We start from the raw sequence: 23,956 nt of genomic DNA on the forward strand, positions 1-23,956 counted from the left end.
TTTTACTCCGCCTGCATTGGCCGACAAGCTGAGATTTCAACTGTTACAGCGCCGCTCACATTCTTTTGGAAGTTTTCCTGCATGATCTTTCAAACATCTGACCTGCTGATACGTGTTTAAGTGATAGCGAATGTGCTACGTTAAACATTGCTTCACCCATAGTTGAACGCGCCGATTGCACCGGCACTCGGTAATTTTACGCATTGTAAAATGAACCCGCCAACGTATCACGAAAGTTTCACTCAAAAGGAAGACATTGAAAATACCGATTGATGCGCGATTATATGTGACGCGTACCATATGTGAATGCCACTTGTAAAGCTTTCAGCGCAACCATTCGTATACCACGTACGAAAATTCGTACCAGCGTGTGTGTGTGTGTGTGTGTGTGTGTGTGTGTGTGTGTGTGTGTGTGTGCGTGCGCGTGTGTGTGTGTGTGTGCGTGTGTGTGGGTTGCAACGCTTGTTGCCTGCGCAGGTGGCCCGTAATTTGAACCGTGCCACTTGTCGCACTGAAAAACGCCTTTAATGACGGAGTGTAGTACGTTATTGTATTGTATGATTCCTTTAGGCTTGTGTGCATCTTGAATACCAGCACGGTAATTACGAGCTTCTGCGTCCCCGTCTTGTTCAGAAGCAATCCGGCATCCTGTTCTGAGTGAGCGCTTTGCGCGATAGCGACGGCGCTCCTTCCTTTTCGCAGTCCCATTCAAATGCCATAGTACCTAGCCCATGTCAGGTGTAAGAGCCACGCACGTTTGAATGCGTGTTTTCCCTGCTCAGAGCGTAGAAAGCGTGCGTTATGTGAATGCAATTATAGACTCGGAAGTCGCTCCGGCGGTCGATATGCGGCACGTGTCGTCGCCTGTGTCCAGCTGCGCAGTTTGCGAGAGCGCGCCGGCGACGACTCATCCGAACGCTATGCATATCAGTCGCGGCGCGTCCTGGGCGAGAGGGTGTCTGATCGTTTGCCGCCGCTGACGTGCTCTGCTCTCGGCGGTAAACAGGTGTTCCTGTCCTTGCGGCGGCTACGGCGACCTTCATCGCGACCGACGCAAAATTGTGTCACGTGTTTAGCGCGCGTAGCACCGCGACAACTGTGGCTTTCGTTAACCTCAAGACGGGACCGAGCGAAGTCTATTTGTTGCATCTTTTACGCTTTGCGCACTCGCGAAAAAAAAAAAAAAAAAAGTTCCCGTGTACAGGCGGCGATCTGTGCTGCGTGTAGTGTGGGTGGTTGCATAGTGTGGGCTGGGCGCCGTGGCACGCCGTGGCCTATTCCCGCAGTTCGATCGGCTCCACTAGGATGTGTGCAGAACGCTGATCCCATAATGCTGCGAGTCAGTCAAAAGGCGGGATTTTATGGAACTAGACACTCGGCAAGTCGCCATCGATTGGGGTGCAGTATGGTTTCGTTGAGCTAAAGCGAGCTGGCGTCACTTTTTCAAAAGGAGGCGAGCGTCAGCGTCAACTCTGAAGCGGAACGAATAATCGTATTGAAACCGTCAGCGGCGCAGCTAACTGTTGCGAGGAAAGAGATGGTGTGCTGCAGTGCGTGTGTAACATCACATTTTCTTGCTTCGCTCGCGGTCGACGAGCGCATGAGCTGTAGCGAGAGCGACCCTGTGACCCCGGTCTCCTTAGCTTGGCGGCCGTCCTGGCAGGAGTTCCAGCTGGCAGGGGCTGACGAAGTGCCCTTCGTCGCGCAGGCGGTTCGCGGCTTCCTGCAGTCTGTGTCCATCGCGCCGGCGTGATGGCGCGCGTGCGTTGCATGCGATAAGGCGATATTTGGCCCATTTTCGCGCGTTTGTTTCGTTATCGCGCAGCTCTCGACTCGTGCATCGACGCTTGTTTCACATCACGAGCAAACGCGATAAAATCGTACCGCGAGCCTTAGGGCGCACTGGAAGTTTCCATGACACCATGGTGTGCTCTTTGCGCTCGAAAATAGCCTCGGGTATAGTGTCATGCCGCTGCGCAAAGGGAGCGCGTGGTATTGTGAATGGGGGTTCGCCGGATGTGTGTCTCGCGTTCTCTGCGCGTGTTTCCGATAGCGGCTTTCATCTCGACCAATACAGGATGAGCAAAACTGCTCGAGTGGCGATCCCGGCTCGATCGGACGCGCAGCATCCGCCGACCGTCTCGAGGGTCGGGTGTCCGAGCACCCGTTGGCGGCTCTGTCGTTGCCGAGGACCTAGGGCTGTTTTTTGTCCCGAAAGCGGTTCGGTGCGCGCCTGGAGGGACGAAGTCAGCCTATGATCTTACGGTCTCTGGTGCCCTGTTTTATCCTCATCGGTGTTTACAAATGCGCGCTTAAAAAAAAAAAAAAATCGCAATGGATGGATGGATGAGGCTGAACCCTTTAAATCGGGCGGTGGCATACGCCACCTAGCCGGGACTATTAACATATTTTGTACTTTGTGGTGGGTGAAATTTCACCCCTGGCCTTGAGTTTAGCCACCAATCGGATAACCTCCGTTTGGTTATTTCTACCCGCTTAAAGTCTGGTTTGTTGGGTTTGTTGCACGAGCGCCACCTGTCTACGTGCATGCGAGGCGTCTGCGCGGCGACGGCTGCAGGTTCACATTTCGTGGCTAGAGTTGCTCAGAAAGCGTTGTAGCTTCGTAGAGAAAACGAACCGCAATTGCATTGTTTTGAGGGACGGGGACATGTGTTTAGATGTTGACCCGGCGCTGTCGTGCTTGGGTGCCGCACCTATCTAATCGCTCAGACTACTGTAGTGGACCTCACGTGTTTCCAGGCGCAGACGCGGCGGCCAGATAGCGCGGCTCTTGCAGGGCCCGCTTGCTGCCGGTCGCGATAAGCGCTTGTCTGCGCCGTCTCCACGGGTGCACTTAAGCGAGGCTGGGTCGACGCAGCCAGTCTATTCGGCGCGACCTTACGTCATACCAAGAAAAATACTCCGCGCTGCTGTTCTATCGTCTCCGCGGCTTTCCCATGGTGTTCGCTCTCATGTCTGCATACGTGCGCCGGTGCGTGGCGTGGCTGCATTAATGCGGGAAAGATAAATGCTTTAACGCTAGAGCAAAGAATTGGTACCGATTATTCAGTTGCATATCCTTGGCCGGTATAATGTAAAGATTCCTTTGGCTCGATTGTATTCCTTATCCTTCACCACTCACGACTGCCAATCCTGGTGATCACGAAGGTGAATCCGCTGACAAAGCGCGAAAAAGAATATAACAGTGGGAAAGAATCTTTAATCCAGTCCTTGATTTAAGCTGCTTATTCTACAGAGGTGTATGTTTATTGCCAAATCTGAAGCGTAGCCGCAGTATGCTGTTAAGTGATGTACAGTAGACCACAAAACTTTATACTGACCACGGCATCTGAGAAAAAGCTCTCCGCAGGCTGGTATTTGCATTTCCAGCCTCCACTAGTATATGCAAACAACATTGCGGGGTACGGTTACACTGGCTACAGTGACAGGCTGCTGGGAAATATATTTTCTGAGATCCCGTAGTCCGTGAACTTTTGGGGTTGACTGTAGGTTTGTGTGCATGCACGTTCACATTGTTTCGTATTAAAATTTATGCAGTTTCACATTCATATGATATCTCCAGCAATATTGTCTCGTTGATCTGGTAACTACCCCTCTTAGTAACATTTTAATTTGTTTGCCCCTATGCAGGAATCTGGTCTTCAGCTTCCAGTCGTGGAATCTCTTAGTAGTGACTGTGCCTTCTGTGCAACTAATTCGGGAACAATGGATCCGACCGTTGTGATCAACACGCTTGATGAGGATGAGCAGAAGCCTGCAAAGCCAGCAGAGATGCTTGTCTTCGACGATTCTGCCCACCTTAACAAAGTGCTTATGAACTTGAACAAGCTGCGCAAGAACAAGCAGTTTTGTGATGTTGTTTTACATGTAAGCATATAGGACTTTCTTTCCTTTCTTTCTTCACTTGTGCATGCAATGACTACTAAACGTTTCATTTTACTGAAAGTGTTCTTCATTCTTCTTCAATCATTTGCTTTTACTCAGTGAAGCATTTCGATAGTACCCTGCAATATCAATTAGCTGCCATTAAACATATGTGCCTCCAGTATTGCTTATGCGTTACAACATAGAGTATTCTAAAAGGTTCAGTGGTACTTACCTAAGTGCTTGCCATATATAGTGTATGAATTATGATGCACACTGAACTTCTTAATGTAGTTTTACACAAGTAGAAAAAACGAAATGCGTAACTAAAAGGACTTGCTATAGCAAGTTCAGGTCTCTCGTGCACATGGTGTTACTAACGTGCATGCTCATCAGTTGCCTTCAGGTGCATGACAAACTTGCGCTAGCAAAATACAGATACTTTGTGCCTTGGTAAAGTTTCTGTGTTTGCTGTGGTGCTAGAGTTGCTGTATATACTTGCATATTGTAACTCTGTGGTGCGACCTAGCTTGTCATGGTTGTTCCCTCCGAGATATCAGTGCACAATGTTGCACCTTCTCCACCTTTCTTTTTTTATGTGATTAGACACGTGACTTACCAGATGCTTCAGACAAGATGACATGAAACAGTCCAAACACTTACTTGCTATCTTAAATGAAATACAAATCTTGGAGGCACATAAAAAAAAACAAAAAACTTGTACATTTAACTGGAATCTCTCATATTCGGCAATCAACTGCATGATATCTCTTGCTCCATAAAATAGTCTCAAGTTATATTTTTTTTTTCTTCCCTGAAACGTTTAGTGACAACTTGGTGCACTATGAACAAAATGCGCACAATTATGTCGCTTATTTTATAAACCTTATAGCTGAGGCATAATTCAAAACTGATCGGTGCATGCACTGCTCGTTATTAGTTCATTGTGAAGTTTTCAAAACAGTTTACTTCAGCTCATACTGGGAGCAAGCTATTTGTTGCTGTGTCATACATGTTACAATGTGCAGTTTGTGAGTAGTTCTGTAGTGCTAGGGTGCACATCACCCTCACTCGGAGCAAATTTTGCAGTCTAATGTAATGAATTTGTGTTTTGTTTTTGACACTGCAATTCTGCCACAAAATATTTATTTTTTTTTTTCGTGGATGCCAGCACTTTTTATGACAAAACAAGGTTTTAGCCCATCATATTTCAAAGGCTGATTGTAACAGCATAAACAGAAATGTTGGAGAAGAAAGAAGACATGCAGTGTGCATCCATACCATAAATACCATGAAAAGCTGGGAAACCATGTGGAATGAATTGCATTTTAAGTCCACCTTCAATAATGAGGCCATTATTCAGGCTATGAAGGATGATGTCATTAAAATTTTGGCACCCATGCACCAGCTGGAACTCCATTTGAGAAATTAACTTTTTTCTTTCTTTACGTTCAAGCTCCAATTACTGTTCCGTGGTTCTGATATTTTGACAGGTTTTATACAAATGAATACACCCCTATTTTCACTGTGTTTCAACATACATGCATACCTTCTTAGTCTCCTGGATTACCCGGGAGACTCCCTGATTTGGACTATTTCTTCCGGTTGTACGGTTGACAGGAAAATCTCCCGGAAATTGCTGTTGTGTCCCGTTCCCACGTCCAGCGCTTTGTCAGGTCACATTGGCAAAAAAAAAAAATCCAACCCAATCTAATTCAGTTAGAAGTTGATCGCGCAAGACATTGTTAAGAAAGTAGTAGGGAAACTCTATACATGCGCTATTTCATTAACCACAGAGCCGCTTCTTATGCTGACGGGGTTGTTGGGTGCCATAGTGGCCCTAGTCCCATTAAGCTAGCCAGCGAATGCCGCCTTCCACAACTAGCAACACTAGACTCTGCATCGTTCTCTTCAGCGTCACCCACTCAGGCATTGCGTAGGCCTACGGTCAATCATGGCTTCAAAAGCAAGGAGCTAGCGCGAAAAGTATCAAGTATTTTTACTGTAGTGCTCAGCCGAAGTGACGCTGGGTATTTTGTTGATACCACAGAGCAATGCAGAGTGCGAGCGGAAATTTAACATCGGGAAAAATGCGAGCTCAGAGTAGTGCCGCTCGTTCATGTGTCGCTCGTTCAAGACGCTGGGAAACATGAACCTCGCAAAATGTGAAAGAATTGAATTTCTTACAATCAAACATTATGTGAAGAATTTTTCAACACCCGCCGTAGTTGCTTAGTGGCTTTGGCATTGCGCTGCTAAGCACAAGTTCACGGGATCAAATCTAGGCTGCGGCGGCCGCATTTCATTCGCGGTGAAATGCAAAAATGCCCATGTGCCGTCCATTGGGTGCGCGTTAAGGAATCCAAGGTGGTCAAAATTAATCCGGAGTTCCCCACTACGGCGTGCCTCATAATCAGATAGTGGTTGTGGGACTCAAGACCCGAGAATTTAATTAGCAACAACGAAATGCTTACAAAAGTGAGACCTCGGTGTTCATGTGGTCATTTGTATATCTGTAAATAAAACGGTAATAGACTGGACCCCCCCCCCTAGTCGGTAGGTCTCCCGGATTTAGTTTCTCCGAACTTGGCAGGTATGCACATGATATGCAGATATGCAGCTATTCTGGCTTGTGTGTTTAAACTCATGCAATTTTTAATTTTCTTCCTTGAAAACTAAGGCTTCCATTGCTAAGCCTTAACAAATGATGTTCTATTTTTATTTTATTTTTATTTATTTTTTTCAGGAGAAAGTAAGTATTCATGCAATAAATTGGTAACTTTGTAACTAAACCGGCCTATGTTTTGTTCTTGTTTTCTATCTTTTAGTTTGTTTTTTTTAATTCGAGGTAGGGGAATAGAGGTGAAAACCAGAAAATCCATTCCTAATGTTTGTGTTGTGGCTTTTGCAATTTTGTACTTAAGAGTGTCCTTATGCAAGCTTCGAGGTCTTGTATGTTGCATAGCCATGCAGGTTTCTGTTTGGTTCACAACCATTGCATATTAGTATACTCGAGCAAGTGATGAGGCAATTATGGCAAATGTTCACGAGAAAGTAACCAAATGTGTTTAGGTCCAATTGACAGGAAGTGCTGTCCTATTGCCATACAGGTCGGTTCGGGTCAGGACATGCACGAGATATATGCACATCGTGCTGTGGTGGCCAGTGTGAGTCCTTACCTGTTCGAGCTGCTGGCCCAGAAAACCAAGGGCACTCTGCAGAACCAGTGCAAGATCAATGGGAACTTTGACATCAGTGCTTTTGAACGCCTTGTGGACTATGCCTACACATCCAGGTGTGTTTATTCTTGCATGTCATTCTTAAGGAGGCATTCACATGACATGAGGCACTTAAGCTCACATCATTCACCTTCACTACTTTTTTTTGTTTTTTAACCAACTGTCTTGGACAGTGCATTGCCAATGCAGAGCACTTCGTATGCCAAATGCCACGAATTCGCCTTGCTGTACGCCGATGGGTGTCCTTAAACACATGCCTAGTGATCACATTTGCGAGCTTGATGAAAAATCACATTAGGTTCCAGCTCTTGGAAGGGCATGATGAGAGTGAAAACCTTACAAGACAGGCAACCACCACTACCATGCATGCATGCTCACCTTGGCCTGAGCAGATAATGTTACACTGTTCAAAGGGGAAGATAATTGGACCCCGTAACTGAGTGCTATATAGTTGTCGAGGCAGGCACCATTGCATGTTGCTCCTGGTAATCATGTCAGCAAAAATATAAACACAGTGACCATTTGTCAAATGCAATCCTCTTTTATTGTCATTTAGTTGAGCAAGAGTGGCTGCTTTGCTATTGCAGAAGTGTCATTCACTTATACAGCCTAGCATACTATTCCTCTTTAGTGTTGAAGCAAGTACTGCCACTGCTTTTGATTTTCTTTTCTTAGAAGAAAAACGTTTTCATATAAGACTGAACAATGGGTGACTGTCATTCTTAATTTGCTTGACCGTTTTGTTGCTGACTTTGTTTTGTATAATTTCTCAGAAAAAGAAATGTATATCTTATCATTTTAAGAGTAGGCACACTGCCATTTCTACCCACTTTGCTAATGGATAAGTCTGCTTAATTTTTAGGTGTAGGAAAATTGTTACCCAAGTTATGGAGATATTAGCACACGCCAAATAGTATTTGTTACTGTCGATATTGGTTTTTACTAGATATGTCAAACCTGGCTCGCGTAGAATTGACGTACAAATTTTGCGCCTTTGTAAGCTTTTGTGTTAAACTTCGTGTCTAAATAAATTGTCAGTTTGACTGTGCACTTATATAATTCAGTGAAAAAAAAGTGTAAATGTGAGCTGGGTTGTGCATTGACACCTGTATTAATTATATTATTGCCACCTAAATTATTGCCACCTAAATAAACTCACCATCAAAACTAGACATCGGGAAATGAACCTTGGTCTGTTATTCAAGGTAAGGCTTGAGATCTGCAGGCTAGTTGGTAGCATCATAGTACTTGGAAATAGAACATTGCAAGTAGTACTCGAATCAGTTTCTTTTTTTCCTGGGGATATCATTACTTGAGCACATGTAGCAAAGGTTACTCGGCATTGCAAGTTTCGAGTGTATTTCAGCAGAGTATTGTCATTTGGATGTAGGTGAGCAATGAATAAAGGGGAATATTTTTTTTTTTTTCGGCCTTTGTATTTTGGCAGTCGTAATTACACAAGAATAGTGCAATGTAATATATTAGCTGTGTTGTGCAGTGATACTTGCAGGGAATTGCCTTAAAACCTGCATTTGCTATCTCTAAAGTTGACTTTGTTTAAGCTATAGTTTTGACATGCAGGCTGGAAGTACCCAAATCAAAAATGAAAGCCATGTACCTGGCAGCTGCGAAGCTAAAGGTGCATCCAGTGACAAAGTATTGTGGGAAGTACCTTGTCGAACACCTAACCCCTGACAACTGCACAGGTAAGTGTACATTCCTTGATGTACTTAGGGTAGCAGTAGATGAACGTGATTGATGCTTAAGGGTCTTGCTCATAATCGACAAGGAGTAGTGGAAAAGCGATTTCAGGGCGAGCAATTTAATTATGCATATTATCTTTCTATTTTACTGTGTCTGCTGCTAACGGCACTTTGAGCAAAACCTTCTCCCTGATTTCTCCTTTTCACGGACCTACACATGTCGTATGCATGTGGCAGCACCTTTATAAGACACAGTTCTAAGGCAGTGCACGTTTCTAAGGATGGTGGTGTTTAGCTCATTTACCTGTCATTGCAACAGCCTGTGGCAGTTTGGGCCACTTCTTGCAGCACTTGTAATGAAGATTGTCCATGTCTGGAGCAGTTGTCCAACACTTCTCATAAATGATCCCCCCCCCCCCCCCCCACGCACACACATGCACACACAAACGTGCACTTATGCCTTGGAAGGATAGTAGAGTTTTCTTGGTTGCCACGCGTGCAGGAGTGCGGGCCATCCTGGTGGAGTCCATGGACCAGGAGCTAGTCGCAGAAGTTGATGCATACCTGCGAGAGAACATAGCCGAGGTGGTGAAGAGCAAGGAGCTGCAGAGCCTGCCCCACATCCAAGTAGAACTAGTGCAGCACAGCAGCTGTGAGATGGATGCTACAAACAACAAGCACCTATGCCATATGGTTCTCGACTGGATGCGCTCTTCTTTTGACCAGGAGGGAGTCCTCATGGAGACCCTCACTGAGAAGGTTATTAAAAAGCTTTGGTTATCAAATTAACACAGCATGGCGAGGTGTAGGAATGCATTTCTTTGCTGGATCTCTCAGTGCAACAGTCGCTGCTACTTGTGATGACCTGTCAGTGTGAAGCTGCTTTCCACACTGTCCAAATCAAAAACTAGATGTAATTTTGTTTGTCATCAACTAAGAACCTAGTTTTCACTCTTGCAACAATGCCTTTCTTGTTAGTTGTAGACTGCAAGTGACAAGAAGCCTGTTCTACAATTCACAAAGCTGCAAATATGGCATGCTTTTACTTGTTGTAGCTCTAGGTCAGCATAAGTATGTAAAAATGTAATCATAGGGGTCCCTGAATACATAACCTCTGAATAGATTGAAGCAACCATGATAGCTCAAATTTTAATTACAGTCAGAACATTAAATATTACAGGAGACTCGGGTGAAAGCAATCTTTATTTTTCTTTTGCAGAAAATCAATTTAACTTAGAACATTTGGCCGTTTTTGTTTTTGTATAAATTTCTCTTTAAAGGGGCTTTTCTGATGGGTCAGCTATCGGTACTTATCATAACCAAAAGTACTTTTCAGTCCCTTGTGAACGTAAAGAAGTTTTCTTGTTAACCTCTGGCACAGTACATCGATGTACGAAACTAAGCACTTGTATGAGCATTTTGCACCTAAATTACTTGCTTTTTCATTGTTCAAAATTAACCACAATGCAGTCACAAGAAAATAATGCCTTGAAAAATCTTGAGGAAGACATTAAGTAATCCGCTTGCATCATTATGTTTTCCATTAATTTGGGCTCCACTCATTTGCCTGCGTTTGTCTGGAGCTGATGTTGGGATACCAATTGGAGTACCAAATTTGCTTGAGAGTAGAAAATTGCAGTCAATGGATTGCCATGCCTTGGTGTCATTAAATGGGCTTTAATTTTTAGGCCTCGAGACCTATTAATTCTTTAAGTTAAAAAATTTGGAGGTTTTGTTGATAAAGTCTGGCAGGGAAAATTTCTTTTTAGGTAGTCGGGCGCCTTGGTTGCAGGAATGCGGTAATCTGTGTTGCATGTTTTGTTATTTAGTAAAACAGCTAGATTGCTTTCTAGGTCCACATGCTCTACCTGAACCTTGACCGCACCTTACATGACTGCAATGACATCGAAACTGGAGATGCAAAGGACACTGAGCTGATCCAAGACTACAAGCGCCTCTCCCGTCGGCTGTCGCAACCAAAAGGCAGTAAGACTAAGGGTCGCTCGGGCATCACAACGCCAGCAAAGCCGCGTCAGTTCCTTTACACCCGCTCAGATTCCAGCGGATCTTCATCATCTGATGAGGAAGATCGTGATTGGAAGATCATTGCAACTACATCCACTGGAGGTGAGTCAGCTGATGTTATTTGGTAGATGAGGCATGGCTATATGTAGCATAAAGCATTGGTCACAATGTAGGAGCATTAGAGATAATTTCACCCATATATTTTTACATGCACTGCTCTACTATTCTCTATTGTAAACACTCTGTTCATATTCCACATTGCCTCCCTGTTTGCAACTGCCGATGGGATTGCTAACAGTTCTAGTCGTCCTGGCTTGGCATTACTGAAAGCACATAACATGCACAATGCCAGATGGGTTGCTGGCACTGGTTCATTTAATGCAGTTCATGGGTTTACACTTTCCACAAAAGTATTAATGTTTAATGTGAGGGTGGGCAGAGCCATCCATGAATTTTGGTGAAAGTGAGCTCTTGAAAGCTTTATAACATCAATAGTTTTTAAATTGAAGCTTCAACTATAGACTGCATCGTTTTGTGCCTCAAATAAGCATGCGGTTACAGTCAAACAAACCTCAGTATAATAAGTCATACTTGCATTGAAAACCATAGTTAAATTGAGAATTTTGTTACAATTGTTGTTTCATCAGCGAAAATTGCTTCACACCTTCTAGAACAGTCCTGGTGGATAGCACCTTGCCAGGAAGCATTAATTAATGGAATCCCGCAAGAAAGAACCTTGATCAGTAATTACAGGATCAAAAGTGTTGGGACATGTGGATGGGATCACCTTGAGAGCAACGCTTCTGGCGCAGACGGTGCCTGCTGCTCGAGGCCGCTGCCACAAAGCGGCATGCATACATGTGTACCATCATCACGGCCAGCCAATGCTAGGCTGCTGTTTGTTACAATGGTGTAGTGGTTGATCATTGTAACGCTGTTCGCAATATGCGTTTGTGAAGGCGACATGCTGCGGCAACACGGTGCCAGCTGCTTTTGTCATCACTGTGGCTCATGAGCTCATCTCCTGGTAGCATTTTCCTGTTCCATTTGGCTGCTGATGCAGAACATATCCATGAGATGATGAGCACAAATTGGATGCACACAGTGTGGTTTCTGTACCTGCATGACAGATGGCAAACACTGCATTGCATCCTCCACTAAACAGATGGCATTTTTCGTCGCTCAACAGCAGCATTGCACACTGCATGAAAATGAATTCACTGTCAGGTGATGGTTTTCTCTTGTTTTTCACAAGGGCTCCATTAATTAGAGACTGCAAAACAAAATTAACTAAATCACAGGTGATCATCGCAATTCAGATAGGGAAATGAAAAAGTTTGTCATATCATGTATTTTCCTAAGTTTAAGTCCAGGTCATTAGCATTGTGTGAACAAGCACATACTTGTAAATTAGTTTTCTCCACCTAAACCTGTGCTTTGCTTTGCAGCCCACAGTACGATGGGTCTGGCTGTTGTGTCAGGCACCATGATCGTACTGTCAGTGGTGCAGAGGCTCAATGGTCCAGCCAGCGCTGGCGACAGCTCACCTGAGGTTTGCAACACTGTGGCGGGATACACCACAATGCCTCCCATGATGAGCTCTCGGTGTGGCATGGGAACAGCTGAATTACAAGGCAGGCTGCTTGTTTGCGGTAAGTACCCACAGCTGTGACCAGCTGGTCACAATATAATATAATTTAAAAATTAAAAGTGGTGGCATGCAAATAGCGCAGTAACTTAGTGGCTATGTCGTTCTGCTCCTGAGCTTGAGGTTACAAGTTTGGTCTTGGCTGTAATGGCCATATTTCGATGTGGGTGAAATGCAAAAACGCATATGTACTTAAATTTAGATGCACATTAAAGAGCCAAATTAATCTGGAATCTCCCCAAAATGGCTTGCCTCATAATCAGACCATGGTTTTGGCACATAAAACCCCAGAATTTAAATTTAAATAGCGAATACAGTAGATTTCCATTAATTTGACTCGGGTAAATTCGATTTTGTTAATTTGAGGCCGACTGACGATCCTAGCCAGCGCCATTTATATGCACGAAAACTTTCGTTATTTGGATTCTGAAATTGGCCTTTGCCAGATAAATCAAATTTGGCTGGTCAGCACACACACACGCCTGCTGACCCACATGGTTACCCCAATGGTGACCCCAATGGCAGCAGTGTCTTTCTTAATGACGCTAGGGGATAGTGACTGCATTGAAGACACATTGTCTTCTGCCAAAAATGATTTCCGGCCTGCCTTTGGCACAGTTCGAAGCAAAGGTGGCAGCTCACAGTGAATAATTAGTAGTATTTGTTTGACTTTAGCATGCACCTTTTTCCTAATAAATTTGGGCTGAAAGCTTCCTGCGTATTACCAGATACAAAACCAAAGCTGCATTTGCAGCATTAGCACCAGCCTACCATCAGGCCCATTGTCATCGTCACCATTCAAGACTGCAACAAAACAAGTTTTTGTACAGGAAGGCAACGGCAATGCACCGAGCACTGCTTTCAGGCTTTAATTGCAAAAGCTCATTCAAAATATGTTATTTTACATTCTAAGCTAGTGGCAGCAGAGGCATCACGATTTGCATGCGTCGCAGGATGGATTGGCGAAGTACTTAGTCTAGCGGGGGTTACCATCCCATTCACGATTTTAGTGAAGTAGTTTGAGAACTGCAGAATATCAATTGCAATGACTGCATGGTTGTTGACATATTGGTGTCCATCGAATCCCGGCCACGGCAGCCGCATTTCGATGGGGGCGAAATGCGAAAACACCCGTGTACTTAGATTTAGGTGCACGTTAAAGAACCCCAGGTGGTCCAAATTTCCGGAGTCCTCCACTACGGCGTGCCTCATAATCAGATCGTGGTTTTGGCACGTAAAACCACATAATCTAATACTGGTGCCCATGGGCAAAAATAAAATGTTGCTCGAGGTTGATGACCAAGGACATTAAGCATACATAAAGTTAGATTCTGTGGAGGTAAACTCTGCAGGTTTTATATTTTTTCTAATTGGGTGTGCGTTGCATTTCAGTCTATATGGGTTTATAGTCTAAACAATAAAGAGTGGATGCTCATTATAATTGGGTAAAAGGTGCCAAATGAAACAGTGGTGTTTTTTTTTTTTGCTGGCTGCTCTTTTAATTTGACCTACCCGATAAATTGATCAATTCCGTCAGTCCTGTAAAGGTTGAATTAATGGAAGTCAACTGTAATAGCTCTCTAATCCTGTTGAATGAAATCAAAAAGTAAAAAGGCAAACGTCTAATTGAGTATAGCAACAATCGCATGCTTAAATGCTTGCAAATGTTGTTCAAGAAGGGTAGCTGCTATATGGACGGCACTTGCTTGAGTGCAGTGCTCTTGTCGGGCACCGAGAATGATGCCAGCAATTGCATTGCCTTTGCGCATGGTGGAATTAAGTGCTGCTGGACCGTGTCACGCTTGTCCATGGACTAAACCAGCAATATTGTCTGTCATGTAAATCTAGCTTAATTGAGCACATCATGAGTAGTTGAGGGGAATGGGCGGCACTTCTTTGCAATTGTTATTTAAGATAAATATTCATTGCTTGCCATTGTTCAGCTTGCTGCTACTCACTTGTCTAACGTTCAACATGTTTTGCTACTTCAGCCTCATAAGTTCATGTTATGCAAGTGGCTTCATTTTTCCAAGTCGCATATGTCATCTTCATGTACTTCTAGAGCAGCCTGTGACTAGCTCTTTCTGCCATTCGATTATGTGTAGGTGGATATGATCGTGGAGAGTGCTTGCGCACTGTGGAGGCCTACAACCTGGCCACAAATCGCTGGAGTTCCTTGGCCCCCATGCAGACCCCAAGGGGTCGTGTTGACGCCACCGTTTTGCATGGCCTCGTCTATGTGATAGGAGGCAGCGATGGCTCCAAGGAGTTGGCATCAGCTGAGGTGTTCAACGGCTTGACCTGGAGCACTCTGCCACCCATGCCTGTTGCACGATCCAATGCTGGTAGGTGTAAGGGCGATTTGGCTGGGCCACGGCTCCACTGCCATCTTGTGTCAGTGCAGAGTCTCAATGGATGTAGTGCCCCTCACAGGTCTTTTGGCACTTCTCTTTACCTTTACTCTTGGTTGAGTTATATGCCAATTTTATAGCATCATTTGTGCTTAGTGCTTTCATCCACAGCATCAAATGTCTTCACCATAGTGGAAAGCTTCATCGAACACCTATCTGCATTGGTGAAACTGGTGTTCTATAAAATTCTTGAGATTAGTTCATGTAGTCTGTTTTTAAGAAAGATGATGGGCAGGGTGCTGTACAAAAGTAAACAAAGGGGAAAGAAACGCCAGAAATCTGAGATGGGCACACATTGTCTTCGCTATTGCACAACGGGAAGAGGGATAAAGGGATTGAAACATCAGATAAGTAATGTGTACACGTTACACTGAGTCTGCTTAACCAAGCATTTTAACTCTCACCAGGTGTAGACCATGTACACAGAATATACTGTATTATTCGAAATGTAATTCAAACCAGAATACAGGTCAATTTTTTGCCCTGTGGTTAAAGAAAAATTTATGCAGGACATTTACCCACAAGTATGTATTTTGTAAGTTTACTCATTAGTCATCTGAGTGAAAACCATACACGACTCATCGTACCACTCCAAATTCTTGTCCGAGGATGGCTGCTTGTTGCATTTGATATCCCACAGCACATTGTCAGTGACATCCATAGCATTATTGAAGCAACATTTGTTTTGAAGGCCTCCATCACCATGTTACCGGGCAGTGTGCGGTGTGCACAGGGCACCTCGGATGCCAGCTTGCAGATGTCATGTTATCACTGGCCAGCCACTCAAAGTGATCACAAACCCTGTTCTTAATGTGCTGTTTTCCAATGATGGCAGTTTACTGTGTGCAAACAATGTGAAAAAGTTTATCGTTTTTGACAACCTAGGTATGGCAGCAGCAAATTCACTGCCATCCAAATCTGAAAATTCATGTACAAGTGTCAACCAGTTAGGCAAACAATTAGGCAAAAAAAGGAAAGACTTTTTTCGACATGGCATTGCGTCCTTGTAAACAAGTTAATCTGCAACGCCGAAAGACAGAGAACCGTCAAGAGTATTGTAATAGTCTTTGTTTTCACATACAGTGGAATCTCAATGATACGAATCTCACGGGGTTACGAAAAATATTCGTATTAGCCGAAATTCGTATCATTGAAACACAATTAAAACTGGCTAAATTAAAGAGCCAGAGGTGAACTCACTCAGGCATAAGCACGTAAAGAGCATTTACAGTATAGACCACTTATAACGTAACCGTTTATAGTGCAGAACTGGCTACAACGCGGCCTTTTCCGACTCCCGTTTACCCTCCAATAGAACTCCATGTATACGCATACCGCTTAGAGTGCAGCCGCATGAAACGAAATACTGGTTATAATCTGGCTTCCGCGTGAAAATCTTGCCGACAAGGGCGGTAGCGAGCACGCTTCTCAACGAGGTGCGCCCAACGATGGGAGAGGAGATCAACGAGGGCGATGCGGGGATGTGGAGCATGAGTCCAAGGGCGATAAAATCGCCGCCGCGCGCCGTATGTGCGAGTGAAAACGCACGGGGGGGACGCGCGTATTCATGGAGAGCGAACGCACAGCCGAGAGCAAACGTGACTTCCGTCACGCGAAAGGCTTTGAGGGAGGGAGAAAGGGAGGGGGGAGGGGCGACTGTGCTGCGACACCAAATGCGTATCTTGCAACCGGACGCAAGGGTAACTGGCGACGCAATCTCCCACGTGAAAGGAGCAAAGCGGGAAGGCAGCGTGGGAGGGAGAGAGGGGGGGGGGGGGGGGGGCTTCTACTCTGCAACAGATGCGTTCTTGTACTTTGGGCCTGTGCTGGCTGTCGGTGTTGTCGTGCACACCGTATCTTGAAAGCGATCTCCGCACGGCTCTGACCTTCGTATGCGCTGTGCTTACGCTGCTCAGTTTTCGTTGAAGCGATAGACCACTGAACCTTCGCTCACTGCGGCGGCCGCACTTCCCCACAAAGCGCAAATAAAAAAGCAACAAAAGCGCCACCGCTTCAAACTGTTCACGCCCAGTCACGGGCTCCGCGCTGTCCGGAGCCGTGTCCGCGTCTCCGTACCAAAACAGAAAGGGAGAAAGCGCGTGACTGCGCGCTGTTCTCTTTCGCGGCCGTCAGTTGGGCGGCGTTTATTCGTATCAACCGACGCGGATCGAAAATCGATTCGTAACAACCGTTCTCTAGCACGTTGCAAAGTAATGGGGCTTGGCCGGGACCACAGAAAAATTTGTATTATCCGGAAATTCGTATTAGCCGTGATCGTATGATCGAGATTCCACTGTACCTGCAAATGGCGGTTGGCTGCACATCCTTCAATATTGCTTCTGGAAGTTGCCTTTCGACACAATGAAAGCTTAGTGATTCCCACTTTGAAAGTGCTCATATCCCTGATTGTCTCACTGACAGTTGCTTTGCCAATGCAAACAAGTTGCGATACATCATGCGTCTTATCTCGTATCCCTTGAATACTGCATACACATTCGTCTGAATGTGTATGCTGAATCTTCATTTTTTTTTATTGAATCATCTCGCATTCATTTGTGTGTGACAACACGGAAGATCCAATCCTCAAGGTGTTACACAGCATTATTGCTTTGCCACCACCAAAAGACATTGCTTTACTGTTAGCATGTGTGCTCGCGATTGGCACCTCCATCCAACAATGCAGTAACTGTTGTGGATTTTCTTGCTGTGCATTGTACGATACATTTAAATCAATGTTTTTATTGCAGATGAAGTGGTTAATAACCGGGCAATAAAATCTGTTGCGTTTACTGCATGTGCTCTATTATTAGTGGTTTGGAACAACAGCAGTAGGAGGGTTAGAACTCATGGCAACAGGTTTGTAAAATTGAAAGTTTAAACTATGGCCACTTATAAGCACTTTGCTTTAACATCATGGCTTTGCATAAAATAGTAACAGTAACACAGCAGTCTAAGATGCACTTCCACAAGTAAAAATATCGGCGTCCCTCAGGAACTATGCCTTGGAGGAGCTTCTACTGGATTCTTAGGTTGTCAAGTCGCATTGGCCTCTAGTCCGCATCGCTTGTTCATCCCATTATTTTTCTCTCCATGCAAAGCACAGAAAGCTTGCCAGCTTTTGACTAATGCAAGTTCTCCAGTGAAGAGAGAAACATTGCTGCTTTATAAAACAATGTACAGTGTAGACCGCTTATAACGTAAGTCACCGGAGTCGCGAATATCCGCACTATAAGCGGTACCAAACTATAACCAAAGCAACAATTTTCAAGGCCCGCACATATGCAAAACATGCACCGAGCCGCTACGCGTATGGGACGCGTATGCGACAGTCGAGGAATGCGGCTAGAACGTTTGCATTCAATTTACAGTCGAATCTCGTTAATTCGAAATAATTTACGCGGTGGCGCCTCCGACCGGCATTGCTCCGGCACCGCCATAGAGTAAAAGCTTAGGAGAGACCCCTCAATGTCGCGCGCGAACAAAACAAAACAAAAAAAAAAAAACGTGGCGGAAAGTTCACCCTCTCTCAAATGGCAAAGTCGCCGGTTCTGTGTTGCGCCGGAACATGAGTGTACGTGCCGACGTCTCAGCCACGCTACCGTAGCCACGCGTAGAAAATGGCAGTGAACCGTTCTATCTCCTTTATGCTTCCTCTACTTTCTACTCCCGTGTTGACCTCGCACTCTGCGGCTACGTCGCAGAGGGAAGCAGCGGCGCTGTCCCAGGCCGGCCAACGAAACTGCCCACGCCGGCAAACGCCCGCTTCCCGATAACGGCATAAAACGAAACTTCAGGGAGCTGGCGCCGGGCCGGCTGGAGCGGCGGCTCCTGCACGGCGGAGGGCGCGCACGGTGACAGTCGAAAGTGAGGGAGCTACGAGGGAGGGCGAGGGGAGCCACCGAAGCGGCGGAGTGGCCGAGGCGAAATCCGCTTCCCTGCCGCACTCCTCCCTCACATTCCACGGTCTCCGCGTGCCCCCTTCACCGTTTAGTGCCGGCGCCGCCCGCTCCCTAAAGTTTTGTTTACTGCCGTTATCGTGAAGTGAGCGTTTGGCGGCGTTGGCAGTTTCGTGGCCCTCCTCGCTATGCGCGCCGTGATATTTCACGACTCGCACTCAAGATTCTGGTTTCAGCCTCACTGGCTGTTCGTTAGCACCACGTGCCCTTCTCCTCCACTTCGTCTCTCTTCCTCGAGCACTCCTTGGGGCGCCCGTTTGAGGGGAGCGTTCGCCGTCTCTGCTGACGTCCGTACTCCCAGGCAGCCACACTGTAACCGGTATTTCGTTTCCCGCAACTGCACTCTAAGTGATACGTGTGTACATGGAGTGCTATGGGAAAATTAGCGGGAGTCTGAAAAGACCGCACTATGTCCGGTCCTGCACTATAAACGGTTACGTTATAAGTGGTCTATACTGTACTTTGGAGCAAATTGAGCAGCTTTGTAGCAGGTCATCACTGCCAACACCAGGAGAAATAGTAATGTTTCCAAGTTCAGTGTGAACAGCAAGACACCTGCAGAATAGTTTTCTGTGAAAGTCTGCGTATTCTATCACATTGTCTTCAAATGCAGAATTAAAGTGGGGCTGAGACCTGCTCATTTTGCGTACACCAAAACGGTCAAAGGCACATTCACATGAAGGTTGTGGAATTTGCAGCAGCAAAACGGACATCCCTTTCCCCCCTCCTACCTCATTTTTTTTTTTTTTCGTAGTTGCCATATGACAATTGAAATTGGGCCAGAGATATCTGTATAAGATGGTGGAGCGACACTTTTCCTTTGTAGTAGTATTTAGAGGAGCCCTGAAGCACTTTTTATCGAAGTGGAGAAGTACATTTGAAGTGAAAATAGCCTATTTCAGAAATACTTGGCCACAAAAAGTACTTCAATGCATGCAGCAGAAGCGGAGTTATTGGCAATCAAGCACAGTCTCCGCTGTGCTCCCGTTTCTTCAATACCTTGTACTGCGAAGTCTACAGCGGAGTGAGGCAGGGCCACAACACTCTGCCTTCAAAATGTCACCGTGGCATGCAGTTCAAATTTCATGTTGGATGTTAACGTAGACGCCACAACTTCCGATTTTTGTGCCTACGGCATGCTAAATGTAAGCCAAACGCGGTTGTCCTCAGTGAGCCACAGTGCGCTTAGCCAGTGGACTCGTGGCAGCACCTTGCAGTGGTCACGGTGTAGCCGACTGCAGCGACCCATGGCAGCCGCGTATAGGAATGTGCTTTATTATGAAATAAAGCACGGAGAAAGAAATTAGGATCATGGCTTTTGTTGAAATGAGAGCATTTGAGGGAAAGGCGACTTTGTGCTCCGCTTGCGAGCTCCACGCACCGCGTACGACAGCAAAACTTGGCGCAGATATTCACAGCAGCATATGCTACCCGCGGACTATGGTATTTCACCAAGCCCGAGGGGTGGTTCAGGGCCCCCTTAAAAAAAAAAAAAAAGTTACTTGACCTATATTTTGGTTTGTACACTAGGTCCCTTCGATCTCAACCATGGAATCTTAGAGTGGTTGGATGGGTGGGAGTTACATAAGGCTTAGGCAGGAGCGCAGGGGCTGCATATTTGAAATCATGCTACATAGAAGGCTGCATAGAACACCTTTGTGGGCCACATGTAGTCTATGGTATTTGTGCTTCAGACCACTGTGGTAAATGGTCATCAAGGTTCGGGAGCTGCTTCACACACAAGTTAAAGGAATGAAACTCTCTGCCATTTCCAAAGGCCATATATCCAAAGTTCTGAACCTATAATTTTGCTATTCATAACCTGTGGGCTGTTAACTCCCAAATTTTTCTGAAAAAAAAAAAAAGTGTACGAAATCTTTTTTAATTCCTTTAGGTTGCCAAATATTTCGCAATAATATGCTTTTGGCAATAATATGTGATAATATGTTGCACGAGATCACAGGTTTAATTTTTTGCCTGCAGCATTCCACCAAAGTGCATTTGACGGAATGCCAAAACACTTATATCTCCTTCAGTCTCGAATTATGATGGACTATCAACAAATATATCAAAGTTGCATAAGTTTATTCTGAGGCACCACAGACTGCATTGAAAGAAAGTCATTGTCGTAGGATGATGTGCTTTGTGCCTTTTGTAGTGAATATTCATAATTAAAGTACAGTCGAATCTCGTTTATTCGAACACACTTAATTCGAACTGCCAGTTTATTCGAACTGATGCTGTGGTCCCGTCAAAGTTATGTGTATTTCAATGGGCGAAAACGCTCGGTAATTCGAACGCAAAATCATTTGCTACGGTTAATTCAAACATACCGCGAACCGACAATGCTCTCAGCAGTGCGCCAAATAACACGGCGGCACCTCTGACCGGCATTGCTCCGACACCGCCATAGAGCAAAACCTTAGGAGAGACCCCTTAATGCAGCTGCGGCAGCCCAGTCCGGCCAACGAAACTGCCCACGTCGGCAAACGCTCGCTTCCCGATAACGGCAGAGAACGAAACTTCAGGGAGCAGGCTAATTTGTGCCGGGCCGGCTGTACCAGTGGTGGCGGCACAGCGGCAGGCGCGCACGGAGACAGTTGAAGGTGAGGGAGGTGCGAGGCAGTTGAGAGAGAGGGTGAGGGGAGCCACCGCAGCGGTGGAGTTGCCGGGGCCAAATCCGCTTCCCTGCCGCCCTCCTCCCTCACTTTTGACGGTCTCCGCGCACCCCCGCCCATCGCCATGCAGGCGCCGTCCGCTCCCAGAAGCGTGGGCGGTTGCACTCGCTATGCGCTTGCGCGCCGCGATATTTCATGACGAAGTTTCGTTTTCTGCCGTTATCGGGAACCGAGCTTTGGCCGGCGTGGGCGGTTGCACTCGCTATGCGCTTGCGCGACGCGATATTTCATGACTCGCACCGTTCGTGCATCGTGCTATAGTGCTCGAATACTTCAAAAATAAGTCCTTACTTTAATTCGGACTTCTTTTAATTCGAACAAATTTTCGGGCCCTTTCGAGTTTGAATGATCAAGATTCGACTGTAATTGATCTATTGCGCAATCAAGCATGTTTCCTCTTTTGCATCCTAAAAATAATGTAATCACCAGCTCAAAGCATGTGCACAGGTTAATTATTAGCTAAAGGCGTTACGACAAAGGGAAACTATTCTTTCGCTATTACTCACAGAACGAACATGGTAGTGCCTTCAGCTAATTGTATGTAGCACTACTCAGCACGATGAAGTGAAATGGAGTCGCATTGGTACGCAGGAGGTTTAATTTACCTGAATCTCAGTGTCCGTAGCTTTTCCATGCCACCACTTGACTTCACTTGGCGAAAGCAAGGTCGGTATATAATGTAGCGATTCTTTCCACTTGATTCTATGCCACATTTATCATCTACTGTTCCCCAGCCAGGTGATCGCACTGATAATGCGAGCAGAGCGCTGCACTGACCACTGACGAAGAGCAAAAAGGAATGGCATTGGAATAGAATTGTTGCATTATCCCAGGCCAAGTTGCGTACACATATGTACACTTTGACTGAACGGAATTTACAGTGAGGTTTTGGCACATTAAAGAACATTGTGTGGTCAGAGTTAGTCCAGAACCCTTCACCACAGTGTCTCTAATCACCAAAATGTGGCTTTTGAACATAAAATCCTATGAAATGTTTGACCAAATAACATAAATAAGCGTAAATAGCTAAATAAAATGCACATGCATCCAGATACTCGCATGGCCTAGGCCCTAAAGTAAGGCAAATGTGGTTTGTTTCTGGCTAGGAAGCCAAAGGGCTTCTCGTCAAATTGTTCATTGCATTACATGACCAAATTGGTTGTTAACCACAGTTTCTCTCCTTACCTTACCAACTTGAAAAAGTAGTATGTATTCATCAAGCCCACATGTTCTTTTAAAGGTTATTCGTCATATACAGCATCTCTGACTGCAACAGACGTTGTTTGGAGATCACTGCATTCACCATCCACAATACAATATGATGCGTGTTGTTACATTTAGCGCATGAATTTAGTTTTTTTTTTTTTTTTTTTTTTTTTTTTGGTGTAGCAGCCATCACAACTTATCACACAAGCCATTGCAATGGCTGCAAGTCATGCTGCGAAGTTCACCAAAGGAACATTTCTAAGCAATTTTGTGCGTTTTGGCACAACTGATGACACTTAAGATGCAGTGCCAAAGACCTTCAGTAGTCTCATTTGGCCGCACATCCTGTTCGCACCAACTGTGCAGCGGCCATGCAGCACAAGAAAGCTTCAAGTGGTAGCTACAGTTATAGTTCACGATCAAAACGCATATTAAGTATTCTATTGTTGCAGTAGCCTTTCTCACTTGCATGATTGCAAATGATTGCATAGTGGATGCAAGGGCTTTGTGGGACTGCAGAGGCTTAGTGTATACTGTAAATTACACTGAAGATATGCTATTTCTAACAGCGATAGTCAATTTTTAACACTACTCAGCTGCATATTATCTGCACTTTTTTCATTGTTTTTTTTTTTTTTTCATTTTGTCAATAATATGTTTTGGTGCTTTCTTACAATACCACAATGCAGTGATAGTTGCAATCACAAGCATGAAATTGTATTTTTCAACATTCTTTAGCAAAATTAACTTTATAGTATGAGCATATACCATAACTGACATACAGTACCCCAAACTGCATAAGTTTTTGGAGCACGAGATTCGTGGGGGAGGGAGGGGGGGGGGGGGGACTTTGTGTGTGTGTTTTACAGCAAGTGCATTGCCCCTCAATTAGAAAGGTGCAAAGGGTACTTCCCTGTACGACCAACACTTTGCTCACCTGTATTCCAGGCTTAGTGGCGCGGAAGCAAGAAAAATAAGCTCTCGGGAATTACGTGCTCCAAAAACTTTCTCAATCGGCTGTGCATGAATATAATGCAAGACTTCTCATGCGAGCGCACAACAAAGTGGAGCCTACCCAACACAGCATGCTAATATGGTGGATATAGATTATTGCCAGATTTAAGAAGGGAATTACTAAAACTGCCAATTGCTACAGCTTGTTATTACTTATTTTAGTTGCAAAATTTTTGCATATGTTTCAGATC

At 45.2% G+C, this 23,956-nt stretch overlaps 1 protein-coding gene across 3 annotated transcripts in view; it reads left to right on the forward strand.

Moving 5' to 3' along the window:
• The window catches only part of LOC119436415 (influenza virus NS1A-binding protein homolog B), an 85,829-nt gene that overhangs the window by 30,261 nt on the left and 31,612 nt on the right, over positions 1–23,956 (forward strand). For 2 of the 3 annotated variants that reach the window (XM_037703257.2, XM_037703258.2), the window contains 7 exons: positions 3,652–3,888; positions 6,996–7,180; positions 8,706–8,830; positions 9,330–9,586; positions 10,681–10,954; positions 12,301–12,504; positions 14,606–14,845. In XM_037703257.2, the coding sequence (XP_037559185.1) occupies positions 3,727–3,888; positions 6,996–7,180; positions 8,706–8,830; positions 9,330–9,586; positions 10,681–10,954; positions 12,301–12,504; positions 14,606–14,845 (1,447 nt within the window). In that variant the 5' untranslated portion in view covers positions 3,652–3,726. Of the gene's footprint in view, positions 1–1,315; positions 1,379–3,651; positions 3,889–6,995; positions 7,181–8,705; positions 8,831–9,329; positions 9,587–10,680; positions 10,955–12,300; positions 12,505–14,605; positions 14,846–23,956 lie in introns of those variants that run through there. The other variant, XM_049657676.1, reaches the window with a different exon arrangement.

This window comes from Dermacentor silvarum, chromosome 1, assembly GCF_013339745.2.
Source record: "Dermacentor silvarum isolate Dsil-2018 chromosome 1, BIME_Dsil_1.4, whole genome shotgun sequence".
Classification (NCBI taxonomy): domain Eukaryota; kingdom Metazoa; phylum Arthropoda; class Arachnida; order Ixodida; family Ixodidae; genus Dermacentor; species Dermacentor silvarum.